The following is a 16,425-nucleotide window of genomic DNA, read 5'->3' as shown; positions in this document are numbered from 1 at the left end:
AACAGATGGCAAGAGACTGCAGAAATGCTACAGAAGATGGTCAGAGATTGCAGGCATGGTACAACAGATGGTCAGGGACTAAAGGCATGATACAACAGATGGCAAGAGACTGCAGAAATGCTACAGGAGATGTTCAGAGATTGCAGGCATGGTACAACAGATGGTCAGAGGTTACAGGTATGCTGTAAGAGTTGATGGGTACTAGGGACTTGCTTTACTGGAGACACATAGCATAAGACTGCAAGAGATCACTGCATTTACAGTCCCTTTAAAAAAAAAAAATCAATGCTTTCACATTTGTGCTCCCAACAGTCCCTTTAAAAATTACATTTGCTGTTCCCCAGATCCAGCAAGATCCATTAAACAGAAAAAAATGAATGGACAGCCCCCCACCCAAAAAAATAAAAATAAAGCAATATGAAAAAAACACCAAACCACCTAACTACATCTCAGTCTAAACAGTCTTTCCTACTTTGGCTTGAGTAAGCACCAAAACACAGACTATAGTCTTCAGGGACCCCAAGAGCCACACAGTAAGTTCAAGAAGGCCAAATGAGGTCACCAGGCTGGGCACCAGAGGTCTAAAGCATACATTTACAAACCATCAAACCATGGTGATAAAATAGAATGGTGGGCAGCTACTAAGAAAAATGTTACTAAGCACACGTTTACCTACACAGATTACTGATCAGCTTTCCTATTTTCCTGCAGGTTCTGGAGTAGCGCTGATGTCTAATCTGGAACAGCTCTTGCGTGGTGTTTGGAAGCCTGAGACCAACGAAATTCTTCACATGTCCTTGTGAGTGTATTACTTATGTCTAATGTTATCGCTACAGAGAACCTTTATTAGGAAAGGCTCAAAAGACTTTGTCCAGTAAAACTATAATGTATATATAGTATAATATAATGCATATATGAAAACACACCTTTTTTTTTCTTTTTACATATAGCTGGCTGTGAATTTTCCATAATGCTGACCTTCTATTTATTTGCTATTTGCTTACTTGTAAATATTGGCTATGTTTGCAGAAGGCCTCCACTCCAACTGCTTTTTTGGGTAAAATGTATTGGGGCAAGATAAGTGTAAATTTACTTTAAGTGATATTTAAAAGGTGTTAGTGACGCTAAGTGTACATTTAGTGTAAGTTACAGTTGCTGCGGTGCTGCTAAGACCTATTGTTGTGAAGTTCTTCCAGTGTTCTGCTCCTCCACTGCACATGCTGCTGTTTTTCTTAGTATTCAAAGAGTATCCAAATTAGTGGTATTAGTGATTATTACATGCACCAAGAGCACAGGATGAGTGGTAGAAGCAATCAAAGGAATTTTACTGTACTGGATCTTCACTCTGGGCTGCAATGTACAAACATTCTGCACCATCCCATTCCAACTTAAATCAAATGTTTAAGGGGCCAGTCTCAACTAGCTTTTGATCACTTCAGAACTGCTTCTCTAAACACCCAAGTCTATTGGAATGCAAAAGCAGCTGAAGCAGGTCAACTGCATCTACAATTAATTCTGAAGGCTCTCAGATGCAGTGGCATAACTGTAGCCATAGCAACCCAGGCAGATGCTATGGGGCCTGAGAGTGGAAGGGGGCCCCATTAGCTTGTTGAGGCAAATTAAACATAGGACATGTAAAGATAATACAGTACTGTATCATTAAGGGTTGGAGTGGTTGCAGTTGACGACAACTCTAATCCCCTGTAAAGTCTACAGTGGATAGTCGACTTCAGTTGCACGAGAGCAGTCTTTGGGATCTTGGCATTGCTACTCACAGCTCAAAGGTCGTCAGGGGGGCCCTGCATCATATTGTTGCTTCTGACATCAGTTTAAGAGGCATCTTAAACTGATGTCAGAAGCAAGCTACATTTGTCTATAAAAGCCCGTTGACTCTAGCGCTAAGTATTGTGTTGTTATTTTCCGGATTCCCCTATGTACAGTATGTACTTTAGTTATTATAGACACATGTGCTATATCTGGATAATGGCATAATTCATACAAACCCATGCCTAAATATATCATATTTACAAGGTACTTCATGTATTGGTTTGGATAAAAAAAATAGTAGAAACAGGTATACAAATATTGTATGACCTTATCAGTATGGGCATATAGTATTTCCTACATACTACATACTATAAACATACTGTAGAACACTGTAGCCAGCTGTTGGTCACCTTTATGTAAATTTCATTTGCATGACTCTCTATGTGCAAAATCACTTGTGTATCTGCCCATTGTGGCCTGTATGATCTCATGCTTAGTCTGCATGCCATGTACCACTTTTAGGGCTCTTTTACACCAGCAATGTTTTAAAAAAGATTGTCAACAATACACATTAGTAAAGGTGCAGTAACGTGCACTCACCAGTTTTTTAGTTAGATTTTGCATACATTTTGTGAATGGAAAGGAAAGAAATTTGCATGGTAAGAAGCTACTTGTAGCATTTTGAAACCAATACATTGTGATGAAGACCTTTAAGCAAATCTAAAGGTGCAACCATTTTCTTTCTAGTTTTGAATTATGTACAGGAGGGTTTGGACACATGTCGATTTTTTTATTGCTGTCAGTGTCCCCTATACGTAGATCCATCCTCTTTTCCAGGTGATCATTCTCAGCAAGATTAAAGTGATGGTAAATCCAAACGTTTACAGTTGCCACCAGAGCAGGAGCTGTGGGAAAATCTTCTAATGGGGACACACCTTTAGTGGCTACAGCTGTCTAAAGCTGGCCATATACCTGTCCATTTCTGTTGTTCAACCCGCGGGCTGAACGGAAGAAATTTACACAATTCCTCCATCAACACAAACATTGTGTCGATCGAGGAATCACCGCTGTTTGCATTGTATTCTGTCAGGTGTCGCCGGCACCTGTCAGAAAACCCGATCAGAGCTGGCAACTCATTGGCTGCCGGCTCTGATCGCACAGAGATTTTCCAACCGGCTCCTTCGATCAGCTGATTGAGGAATGCCGGCTAAAAGACTGCCCCGCACAATTGTCAGGGCTGGAATAATGGGCCAGGTGTGGAACCCCTTGGCAGGGACGAACAATGTTCAAAAAGCGCAGTACAAAAGGATAATCCAATTGGGTAGTCAGGTCCAGGTCCGGGTCGTGGCGGGCAGCAGGAATCGTAGTCGAAGGGTCAAGCAAAAGGGTCGGTAGCCGGGAAGTCAGATCAAACAACAGGTTCACAGGAGGGAGCTGGGTGTTCACCATGAGGTAGAATAACTCAGCAATGAGTCAAGGCTCTGACCAGCTTTAAATACACAGGGAACCCAGTACCCCCCCCTGGCTGCCGGGGCAACCAGGAAGCTTCCCCAGTCAGAGTCCAATCACAAGGCTGAGGGCAAGTGGTGAAGGCTGAAGTCCTCCCCCAGCCTGAGTAGCACCTGTGGCTTGGAATGGCGCAGGCGCACTACGCTCGCACATGCACGCGCGGCTTGCGTACCGCGCACGCGCACTGGCCACACCAGCGTCAGATGCCCTGCCAGGGGGAGGAGGAGGAGCTACCCGTGCCCGATGCCCGCGCCTGCGAACCTGACAAGGAACGGCCCCCCTGGGTCCCTGACAACAATGTACGAATTTTGGCCAGTACATTAAACACCGGCCGGAATTCGTCCAGTATATGGGCACCTTTAGATGGGAGTTTCCCTTATTTTGTAGAGATTTCTTCTCACTTTCTTGTTGTGACTCCAGGACAGGAAGTGACGGGAGATTTCCCCAAAAGGAAAGAGACAGCAAAAATAAACTGACAGGGTTTTAGACCTTCCATATTGTATCCAAAAACAAGAAAACATGTTTGGTTATATATACACTTTAATCATTATTTAGTAGTTTGGCAAGGTTGTATTTGTGTTTTCATGATTGGTACCATACAAACCTGCTGTAACATTGTAACTAGTGACTTAAAACTAATGCACGTACGTGTGATTTTAGGTACATTTGACCAAATCCTGACTTGGATTTCGACCTAAATATAGTTTTTGGATTACTGCTTCCTTTTAAATGTATTTTGTCTCTTTATCTCTTGCAGCCCAACCAAGGCCAGTTTGTATGGAGCTATTCTATTTACTCTGCAGCAGGCCCACTGGTTACCTATTTCCAAGGCCAACCTCATCTTCTTCTTTACATTGTTCATGGCAGCTTGCAAGGTATGAACAAATTCAATAAAGGAGTAGATTAAGGAGTTTATTTTTTATTTCTTTGTTAATAATTTCCTCTTTATTGCTTTCAGAAATATAGAATTGTACAAGTAAATAGGCAAACAGGTAGACAAAGCAGGTGTGAAAAATTTCAGTTCAGTAAAACAAACCTTAGGCCACAATACAAGACCAGTGAAAGGGAAAAACACAGGGAGATGTCCTATGGTGAGGTATACCACTTTAAACAGAAAGGAAATCAGTTTCCCTATAAGACACAGGAGGAACCAGATGTATTATAGAATAAACAAGACAATGGAATGGAATTTTCTACCAGACCACTAATCTGAGGAATAAAATCTATAACTGCTATTCTGACTCCGATTGTTGTATTAGCGATTTATAACTAGCTGAGACCTCTATGTCTGGCCTGTACAAGCAGATATAATCACTGCGGACAATCCTTATCAGATAGCTGAAGACACCAAATATCTTTTTATCCACGAATTGCTTTATTGCTTGCAGCAGGTTAGTTACAGCAGACAACAGGGTACATCAGATGAATGAACAGATGGTATTTGAAGGTCGGACATAGTAATGTTTCCAAGCATGCAATGCAGATTAACATGTGGTCATGTTACTGTCAGCCATGACACTTGACACTGAACAAGAAAGGGGAAATACATCACAGATGGGAGGGAACACAGAAAAACATGGTGCGATAACCACAATGTCCACAAGATGGCAGCACATGAACCAGCTATAATCCTGCTCACAACACATGGCTTAAAGGAGAACTATGGGGTAAGTGTTTTTCCCCATAGTTCTCCTAAGGGTCACGGGAGGACACAAACTAGCTTTCTCCCGTGACCCAAAGTTCAGTATACTGAGACTGCCGCAGCCGGGACGGATCCCGACATTACTGTCGAGATCCACCCAGCTGCGTGAGTGACAGCTGGCTCTGCCGATCCAGATGCAGAGCCAGCTTTACCCGCCCCCTTCCCCCGTCCGTTCCGCCAGTCAGCGCTGGAGGATCGGGGAGGGGGGAATCCCTGCAGGGAGCCGTGAGTGACAGTCATGGATCTCTGCCGGGACATGATCGAGAGGCGAGCGAGCGAAGGTATGTGTTCGCTCACTTCCCAATCTATTGAGCCGACGTGTGACAGTTTAATTGTCACACGTCGGCTCGAACTATGAGGTTGAGTGACAATCACTCACCTCATAGTTCTCCTTTAAAGAAAATTAACTATATGAATTCTCATTTCACATGAATGTGAATATTGACTATGACTATGAATTGTCATATTTCATACAACTATAGTGGCAGCACAACTGCAGACCAAAATTTTTGTAACCGTGGGCAAAGTCACTATATGTAAGCAAAAGCAGCTAATGAGCTACAATTTTTTCAACACTGTTTTATTTTAACGTTAAGTAGTGGGGAGAAACTAACAAGTCTATTTCTTATGTTAATAAGTTAAAATGTACTTTTAGGGTTTAGCAGAATCATACACTACTTGCAAAATATTATTATTACACAGGATTTATATAGCGCCAACAGTTTGTGCAGCACTTTACAATATAAGGAAGGCATTACAATTACAATACAGTTCAAGACAAGATGGTAAGGTGGGCCCTGCCCCTGAGGGCTTACAATCTAAAAGGGAGGGGCAAGTGATACATGAGGAGGTAGCTGTGTGGGGATGAATTGTTTGAGAACATGATGGTTGAGTGGTTAGTTTGAGGTGGTCTAGGCTTCCCTGAAGAGATGAGTCTCAAGGGATCGCAGTCAGAGTGGTCTGAGTGGGAGATAGTCAGCAGGTTGGGGTAAAGAGCTCCATAAGATGGGAGAGACTCTAGTGAAGTCCTATTGAAATACAATGCTTTCAGTTAAAGTGTATCTACAGCCAAAAACTTTTAGATAGAGTAAGGAAGGGTTAGAACCTCTGTCATGTTTTTAATTGCCGTCTCTGTCCCAGTTTGGGAAATTCAAACTCTTTGCGTGTCTTAGTGACCACTGTCACAAGAACTAGAGGTGAGCACAAATCCAAAATTCTGAGTTACCAGAACAGCAATTGAGGAGAAATCTTCCAGTGGGGACAGTTGTTGTAGTCACTACTGAAGCAACGCATACATTACATTAAAACTGAACTCCAGGCTGGAGAAAAAGTTACAAGGTTAACTGCTCATTTTGCCAGAGGGATAGGAATAAGGTGAAGTACTTCTTTCCTCCTCTTCTTGAGACCGGACCCCAAAGCCGCTCCTCTTTGCTGCCCGACCAGTCATAGCTCTGCAATGTCATCACGTAAAATGCAGGACCAGTGGTCCTGCATTTTACATGAGGGCACCGTGTGTCCACCCACATCCTAGGAACATCACAAAGTGGAGGAGAGCATCAACTGCCAGGGGAGTGAGGAACTAGGCAGGTAATACACATCAGTCAGCATCTCCTAGACAAAATGAGCATTTAACCCCTTGAAGTGCAAACTACTCCCCACTAGGTAATTTTGTCTTCAGCCCAAAGTCAAGCTTTAAATCCTACCTAGGTAATAGGTGTATGAAAGCAATTTATAACTACCTAACCATATATGTAATTTAAAATATGAAATCATAAGATACAATTTAATTCATTAGCACATGTGATGTCTCAATTATTTTTTCTTCTAAGTACAGAGGTGAACTCCCAACCTTCCCTACAAAAGATATGAAAATCAGACACCAAAGTGTCTAAACATATATTTTCGTGTCTTTTAAATCACCCCAGGGACCTCAAAACCAGAGGCAATGTGTTATGCAAATATTGACTTTGGGAAACAAAGTCGAGGGCTTCTATACTTGCTTCCTAAAGGCAGTATTTGCCTATTAAAGCACCCTGGATTTGATTGGTCCCAGGGTGCTTAAGAAAACGTTGAGGTATTTAGAGGTACCAGAGACTGTCTACTTCTTAAAAATGTTTTAAAAAATATTATTATTATACAGGTTTTATATAGCGCCAACAGTTTGCGCAGCGCTGTACAAAATTAAAGAAGCTTTTCTCTAAAGTAGATGTAAACTGAATTTTTAAAACCACAGATAAACTTTAACATGTTAATGTAATTTCAGAAGTCATTTTCAGTCCTCTTAAATCCTCTTATACATGGTGATCCTGCCATACAAGTTTTTGATCAGGCACCTTTTTTATGTGGTCTTTCATTAATCCCTGTTTATTTTTATTTTTTAAAAAGGACTATGTCTTGAGCCCTTTGCTGGGACAGGCAGTGTGCACATCTAGTTTACAACTGATAATGATCTGCCAATACATCAGTTAGAAGCAGTAACGTTTTGTCACTTGCTATTCCCCAGATGATAGCTGTTGCCTCTTTCATTTTCAGAAGGAGAATTACCATGTTTCCCCAACAATAAAACACTGTCTTATATGTTTTTCCCCCCCAAAAAACACACTTATTTTCGGGGTATGTCTTATTTTAAATACTGTCACACACAGTGTCACCATACCTGCAGGCTGCAGCTGTCCTGGAGCTCTCCTCTCTGATGCTGTCCACAGTTCTCTGTGGGATCCCCGCTAGGGAGCCACCTCCCTCTTCGCCAGGCACGGACCTCCATTCAGAAGTTCTCACAGTGACTTAGGCTCAGTCACCTCACTGTGCCGCTGCCTGCTGGGAAATGTAGTTTTCTGCCCGACGGCTTATTTCGTGACACGGGGCGGCATGCTTATTTCGTGCTTATTTCGTGACACGGGGCGGCATGCGGGAGCTGCGGTGCAGAGGTTAGTCCCCGCCATGACTCTGGTTGCTCTCTGCGCCGCCACCACCTCCAAACGAGGTCTTATTTTCGGGGTAGGTCTTATATTACAGGAATGTTTAAAAATAGTGCTAGGTCTTACTTTTTGGGTTTTATTTTCGGGGAAACACGGTAGATGACACAGCTGCCAAAATGTAGTGATATAAGAACTAGACATAAGCAAAGGGACTTTTATTTCATTTTGATGCTGCACCATATACAGTCTATACATATATTAGTTAAAGAAAAAAGTTAATTCAATTAATGTGTATCCGATATTCAAAGATTTCCAGCTCACTGTTCAATGCCACTGCCACAACAATAGTGATAGAAATGTGTATATTTTAATCATGAAATCTCTAGCAAAGTTTCAAATAACTGCTATGACTTGCTTTTCTAGATCTTCATGACAGCCACCCACTCTCATGGGTCACCTTTCGCTCCAGTAGAAAACGCCATCTGCCTTGTTCTTTTCGGCTCTGCTGATGGCATTCAAGAGGAACATCATCACCACCACCATGATGACCATGAGGTGTCCCATTCAGCAGGAAAATCCAAAGAAGAATTGAATGAAGGAACTCGAAAAAGGAAAGTGAAGAAAGCTGAATAAGGACAATAAGTAGTCTTCAGTGGGTCATTATGGCTCATGGTAAAAAAAAGTCCTCGTGTCGAACCTCAGCCTTTCATATTAGGACTTGAAATGACAGAAATATGAGTCTTTCATGTCTGTTCATGAATTTTCAAATTTTAACTGCCAGAGAAGACCTGTGAATCTTTACAGTATTGAAGCAATTTATCTCCTGCACTAATAGAAGTTATTTCGGTGTTTGAAAAAATATTAGCCCTTTGTAGAGACAGATGAAACTTCTAATCGGCTTAGGTTCTCAACTACAGAATGCACTACACTCCATAATGACATGCCCATGGAATTAATCAAACCTAAGGAGAGTGTTCACATAATTTATATTAGGGTGCAGTTTTCCTATATTTTAACATACAATATATGTAGATATTCTACGAACTATTTATTTTTTAACTTCAAATACTACATTTTTTGGTAAAATGCTACATAAGGCCTTTATATTTAATTACATTTTTTTAAATAAGAAACAAAGTTATTTCATGCAACAGTTTTTATCGACAGAGTCCTTACTTCATTGCCTCTTACCTACTTTACTTTCAGATGCAATGTCTGAAAACTGACAGCAAGGGCCCATTCACACCGGATCTGTTGCGTTGTGATACATTTTCAATACATGCTAATGGACGGGCACCGAAGAATGAATAGGTGTGAATAGGGCTAGTTCACACTGATTTGTTCCGTTACAGTACGTTACATTGTGCTGAAAAAAGTAGAACCTGCACAACATAACACAACAAATCCGGTGTGAACTAGCCCCATTCCCACCCATTAATTTTTCGGTGCCCTTCTGTTAGCATCCGTTGAAAAACAGATCGCAACACAATGGATTTGAAGGAAATCCGAAGGTACAATTGCAAGTCAACGGACCATCTGTTGACTTGTGATTTCCTTCTGATTTTGGCGTGAATGCACCCTTAATAACTGCCTCTAGTCACCACCCCTGAATCAAAGATCAATCTGAGAGCAAAGGAGAAACCTTCCAACAGCAAACAAGGCCTAATTTACGCATAGCACTGTGAAACAAGACACCATAAAATGGCTTGGCACTTAGATATAGTGGAATTAGGTATGACAAAATCAATATATATGATATTAATGTGAATTTAAATGTATCACCATTTTTGAAAATTTTAACTATGAGTAGGCATATATGTCAAAATTTTACCCATATACAAACTACATCTACTGTGTCAAATGCACCAGTGCCCTAGTATCTTACTACTTGGATGAGGAAACAGTGAATTTGCTATCAGTTATTTGCTTCTCACTGCCAGAAAGCAAGGAGAATTTGACCCATCACAATGAAATTCCCAACAAATTATACCATCTCTCCATGTGCATGAATGAGTGCTTCTAAAGGTTGGACTTGTTTGTTATCATGCCCTTGAATAGCCCCAATCCTTTCATAGATGCAACCCAAAAGCTGGCAATATACATGGCAACTTTCCAGAAAATTTAGTTAGGGGTTTTGATTGACCACTAGGAGATGGGCTCTAAATTGCCTTAAATCGAACCCTGTGCAAAAATCCAATTGCTTTGACAACATTACTATAGCTGTTTCTGGTTTTCAATTCAGGTGATCAATCAAACTCATGGGTGGTAGTTTGCGTGGTTTCAGGCAACCATTTTTGATCAAATGTTAGATTCTTAATGGATCTTAGATAGTCGCCCGAAAGTTGCTATGTGTATGGCCAGCTTTAGGCATGTAGCACAGTAGGCGGCACTTCACTTTAAATTCACTTTAGGTTCACTTTAAATTCAAAATGACATGTTCTAAAAAAAATGCAAAAAACCTTTTAATGGTTAGCATTTTAAAAGTTGTTTTAAAGAGAAGCCACTCATTTTGTGAAGATAGAGAATATTAAATAATGGTGTTTTCTATGTTGCTAAACAAAGTTTTTGAATCACATCTGTTCATTTGTGTAATGAATACAATATATGAATATTTTTGGGGAAGAAGGCTTTAAACTGTTTGTCTCCATTTCTTTATAGTCAGTTGTACGTAAACAGCATTAAAAAACAAGCTAATAAATCTTTCTTTACAACATTCCCACCACTAGATGCAGCCAAGGAGTATAGGAATGTATGCTCCTTTATCTGCATCTAATGGTGGGAATGCCACGTAAACAGCAATTGCCCAGTGTATGGCTGGGCAGAAGATTTATAAATCATCCCGTTAGTATTTTTTGCCATTTCAGAACAAAATCGATTTAAAAATATTTGTTCGACTTTCTAATCGTTGATGCGGTGAAATCGATGATAGATTTCAACTGAGTGATGAAAAAAATTAGAAGGAGCTGGATGGAAAATTTTTCTCAAATGAACAAAATTCTATCAGTAAATATGGTCTTCGTTCAGGAAACTCCATTCATTCCAAAACCAAATGTTAGATCAAAATCAAAATCAAACGAAATTTTGAATGACAATTGCCATCCTATGATGGTATTATCGATCCTTCCGACTGTATGTTTTGTACAAACGTTCGTACGAAAATCAGCTAAACAGTGCTACAAGTATTCTTACCTGAAACAGCTCTCCCTCTCAATCACAGTAATCAGGCTGCTGCAAGTGTGGATCATCTGACTCCTGAACTGCTGTGGGATTATTGCTGCTACTGCAACTCTTCATACAGCCAACAGGCTCCTTCTGTGCATCACCTCATTCACCCTACCAGCCTTCCAAACAGTCCTACGCTGCCATTAAAGAGAACCAGTCAGAACGGATCAGGAGCAATTGTTCCATAGAGATTGATGCCTCCTCAAGTCCTGCATAAACGAAAATACCATAAGTCCTGCATAATTTGAAAGAATACTGGTATTGGTCCAGATATACAAATTTGCAGAAATTAAAGTTTAGACTTCAGCAATGGTAAAACAGTAAACAGCAGGTGACAATATAGTAACTGTCTAGGATGCAGGCAGCTTATAGGAAATTTAATTACTCATAGACAGAGGTGTCCCTAGCCTTTTCCTTGCCTAGCCTCTGCGTTATCTGGCAACCAGTGACGTCACTGGTTGCCAGGAGCTGAGCGGGATGCCGACTAGCGCATCCCAGGTTGCTAGGAGCTGGGCAGGAAGGTGTGTATGGCCCCTACACATCTCGTCACTCAGCTCTTAGCAACTTGGGACACTCTGGCCAGAACAGGGGTGACAGGCACACTGTGAAGCAGAGTGGCATGGACGCACTCTACATGACCCAAAGAGATGCTACCTGAGGCTGCTTCATTATAGGGACGGGTCCTGCTCATAGAGGTACATTCAGAATTCTGTGCCTCAAAACATCACTACAACTGCATCATTACAGCTTCTTTTTTTTCATACAGAATGCACTAAATCAATGTCTGGGAGCTCTGTAGAAGGATAATAAGTGCTGAGGAGCATAGGCTTAAATACATTACAAACAGACTGTACCTGAAACCTTGCCCAACCATAACACAAAGACAGGTTTAGTTGGAAAGGCCAAGGCTTTATTATAATAGTGAAAAATAGTGAAATATAATTTCAAGACACCATATAACCGTGTCATGGTTATAAAGTGAGCACATCTGAACCGCAACATGGCATAGACTAAACATGGCACTGATAGCAAAATGTTGATAGTTTGCCCCTAATGACCACTTACATCTTGCAGTATCAACAGTATGCCTCAAAAGCCTCCATAATAGGGTGCGCAATCAAATCTTTAATTAAACCACATTAGATCCTGTTCAAGTGCTAAGCCGTCGCTGTCTGAGAACATTACCGCAGAGTTTGCAGTCTTTGATAGTCTTTTGTATAATTTGCGTTTGGAAACCTCTCTGTCGGGGGCTCCGCATAGAGACCTATCTGGAGTGGTCGGGAATGCCCTCTCTAGATTCCCAAGTGAGGACGCTCTTGGAGTCCTCAATCGCGTTGAAGGAGTTCACATTAGCTATAAAGCAATCTAAATCTGGGAAGGCACCTTGACCAGACGGATTTACTCTGATGTACTATCAAAAGTATGGACACCTTCTTTCGTCCCATTTATTGGATGCCTATAATGCTATTCCCGATGATGTCTCTATATCAGCTGATTCCCTAAGCGCGCACATCACTGTGCTTCCGAAGCCTGACAAGGACCCCTCTCAATGTAGCAGCTACCACCCTATTGCACTTATAAATGCGGATCTTAAACTTTTCGCCAAAATGTTGGCAAACAGGATTCTGCCTTACATAGTGGGTCTTTTTCATTATGACCAAGTGGGGTTTGTGCCCTATTGTGCCCTATTATGAAGTACATGACAACAACACCAGAGTGTTGAATATTGTCCATTCTGCGCACAGACGGCCAAGTCCTTTAATGCTTTTATCCATAGATGCGGAGAAAGCATTTGACCGGGCAGTTTTTACCATCCACCCTGCGTCATATTAGGCTGGGGTCTCATATGTGTTCTTGGATCCTGGCCATTTACTGAAACCCCATCGGCGGCAGTTAACATCAATGAGACCCATTTTGACTATTTCCCTATATCCTATGATACCCGCCAGGGGTGCCCCCTGTCCCCGTTTATTTTCATCCTCACATTGGAGCCTTTTTTGTGTACTGTCAGGGCTGAGGACTCCATCACTGGGTTGTCATTGTCTTCGAGAACGCATAAATTAGCAACCTATGCGGACAATTTAATCTTCTTTTTTTCCCGTCCTTTAACTTCTCTACCGTCGCTTTTGCAGGCATTTGACACTTATGGGGATCTATCCAATTTCTTACTTAACCCTACTAAATCAGAGGCGCTTAACTCCTTCCGGTGTCCTGGATCATCTTAAATATCTGGGTTTACATATTACGGCGGAGCTGAATCTTTGCCCTTTTATTAGTTAAAATCAAGCAGTACTTAACCTTGACGTGGTTTGGACGATGTGCATCTCTTAAGATGACAGTCCTTTCCAAAATTCTGTATCTGCTGCAAGCCCTGCCAATTAACATACCTTCTAAATTTTTCTCTTAATTGAGACGGCTGTTTGTTTATTTTGTGTGGGCCCGTAAACACCGCTGGATATCCTATCACCTCTTGATCCTTCATAAAAACATGGGAGACCTGGGCTTACCCGATATTCGGCTGTATTATAGGGAGTTTCAACTTAACAGATTGATTGATTGGTGTTGCCATTCTAAACATAAGCAGTAGGTGGATATTGAGCTATCAGAGTCCCAGGACCTACTAACGGGCCTCCCATGACTCTCCTCCCTTATTGCCCCTGGAGATCTCCATCTATGCACAGACTTTCTTTTCGGACTGAGGAAAAGAAAATCCGAGGACCCGGATTTCCCTCCAGGGTTAGATAATAGTCACGTCCATCGTCTTCTGATCGCATGCATGGACTTTATTTCGGACAATTTGTGGATGTCTCAGGATTTGATTTGGAATTTACTCACTCTGCAACTGAATAGGTGGCGTGCGTTCCAGCTTCGACACTTTCTTGTCTCTGTGCCCGGGGTGCAGGAGCTGTCTCGGGAGGCTCACGACGCTTGAATCTGTCTGCTATTAGGCAATACCGATCCGCCTTTCTCTTTCTATGATTTACAAGCATCTTTGCTCACAGCCTTCGAGCTTCTGCCCTGCGTTTCTCAGGAAATGGGAATCTGAGTTGGGTAGATCTTTTATGGATCAGCAGAGGAGCACCGTCCCTTGCCCATAAATCCTCCATGGCATTGGTGAGTAAATACCAAGAGCATGGATATAAGATACTGAACCGCTGGTACAGAGTCCCTTCTGGTTTACATAAAATCGACAGCTTGGATCCCTCCTACCTGTTGGAGATGTAATTTAACCCCTGGTACCATGCCCCACATTTTTTGGCATTCCCCAATTTTCGGCCCTTTCTGGGATTCTGTGAGGTCGGTGATGAACCGGTTGGTAATCACGGCCTTGCCGAATGACCCTGCAGTTTTCCTTTTGCTTTGACCTCCTCTCCAATGAAACGGTCCAAAAAAAAAATTACTGACCATTCACATGCTTAAGATCCTGCATTCTGTTGCTGTGGAGACAGTCTAGAAGGTCCTGGAGCAAAAGACAGAAAGTACCTATCGCAGGACCAGGAGCCTACGGCTGTTAGGAGGCCTCCTAGTCAGCCAGGTGAGCCAGCCAATTTACACCTTTCACATCTCATGCTAATTTTAACTGATCAATTTAGCACTGTTAGGGGGGGGTCGTTGCCACTTACACAGGCTGCAGCGTTACCAGGTCCTAGGCAGGGAGCGCCAGCGCTAGGTATAGGACGTGACCAGGTGGGGCTGCAGCAATTTTTTAATGGCCTTTATGGGTTGCTACAAGGTGTTCCTGCCTCTCCCTCAGTTACGCCGGTCGAGGCATGGTTGCCGCGGGCGACGGTTGCGGAGAGAATTTCACCTGCGCCCTTTGTCCCCCTGTCCCCCTAGAGTCGGCGAGGGATCCCGACGGGGAAACTGCAGGTAAGTCCGCTGAAAAAGTGCCAGATGCTGTTCGCCTGGCTGATTCCGCCCGGTGCGAAGTTTATGTGTGCTTCGAGGGCCCCTTGGCTTCCCATTTGAAAACAGAACTTAGGGAAAAAATATGGAAGGGGGAATATGTCGACATATACTCCTTACTGCCGCTAAAAAAAATAATTTGGACAGGGTAAAGCTGGACGAGAGTAAGAAAGAGGACGAGGAAAGACGTCGTTATCGTCTTATTCCTCGCACTTTTTCTAACTGGTTGCAGGCTTTTGCCATTTTGGCTAGCGTCATTGGGGAAAAGGAACCAGAACATTGCTCTGCCCTGTTTTGCTACCTTGACACTATAGGTGAAGCGCATAGAGTGTATGGGGGAACAGCTTGGCTTCGTTATGACGAACAATTTCGTCAGCGCAAAGCTATTAGACCGTCTATACGTTGGGATCATAAGGACATTAGCCTCTGGATGAAGCTAATGACCTCAGCTCGAGTGCCCGCCACCTTTTTTCACGGGGCGGCCGGTGGTCCTGCCAACACAGGACAACCGGCCGCCAGGCGTAAGGGTTTCTGCTGGCAATACAACGAGGGAACCTGCAGGTTTGGAAGCGGTTGTCGTTTCAAACATGAGTGTTCCGGATGCGGGGGTAGTCACTCCCTCTCTAGGTGTTTTAAGCAAGGTAAGGGGCGTGCCGGCGAGGCTTCGGGTAAGAGGGACGACTCCGGTGAGGGTGGAAAGGATGCGTTCCTTTCTAAATAGATATCCTGACCGGGTGGTGGCTTCACTTTTGGAGTCAGGTTTTACAGACGGTTTTCAAATTCCCAGTTCTATGACAGTGATACCTCCATTCTCAAAAAATTTGCCGTCTGCTCTTCAGTATCCCACCGTTGTTTCCCAGAAGTTGGCGAAGGAGGTCAGTTTAGGGCGCATGGAGGGCCCCTTTCCTTCCGCCCTATTGACTGATTTGGTCGCCTCTCCTCTCGGGGTGGTGCCGAAGAAGGAACCTCACAAATTTCGCTTGATCCATCATTTGTCCCATCCAAAAGGAGGGTTGGTGAATGATGCGATCGACCCCGCGGTTTGTGCAGTATCTTATACCTCATTTGATGCAGCGGTTGCATGGGTCCGTAGGTATGGGAAAGGTTCCCTTCTTGCGAAATCTGACATCGAGTCGGCGTTCAGGCTGCTGCCTGTCCATCCTGATAATTTCTCTCTGCTGGGTTGCCATTGGCAGGGATCCTATTTTGTGGACAAGTGTTTGCCTATAGGCTGCTCAATCTCCTGTGCTTTATTCGAAGCTTTCAGTTCGTTTTTGGAATGGGTGGTTAGGGAGGTTTCGTGGATCAATTCGGTTATTCACTACTTAGACGATATGAGCTCTACGGTAGGAGACCAAAGGTGTCTTCACAGACCTCAGCTTCACAGTGATAGGAAGACAT

General features: G+C 42.8%; 1 protein-coding gene across 1 annotated transcript in view; it reads left to right on the top strand.

The window, feature by feature from the left end:
• The window catches only part of TMEM38A (transmembrane protein 38A), a 39,452-nt gene extending 30,726 nt beyond the window's left edge, over positions 1-8,726 (top strand). Inside the window, exons 4-6 of the mRNA XM_018568205.1 lie at positions 712-799; positions 4,034-4,151; positions 8,320-8,726. Of these exons, the coding sequence (XP_018423707.1) occupies positions 712-799; positions 4,034-4,151; positions 8,320-8,529 (416 nt within the window). The 3' untranslated portion in view covers positions 8,530-8,726. The remainder of the gene's footprint in view (positions 1-711; positions 800-4,033; positions 4,152-8,319) is intronic.
• Positions 8,727-16,425: the final 7,699 nt, after the last annotated feature.

This window comes from Nanorana parkeri, unplaced genomic scaffold, assembly GCF_000935625.1.
Source record: "Nanorana parkeri isolate BGI_ZX_2015 unplaced genomic scaffold, ASM93562v1 scaffold1154, whole genome shotgun sequence".
Classification (NCBI taxonomy): domain Eukaryota; kingdom Metazoa; phylum Chordata; class Amphibia; order Anura; family Dicroglossidae; genus Nanorana; species Nanorana parkeri.
This window is presented reverse-complemented; position numbering and strand designations above follow the sequence as displayed.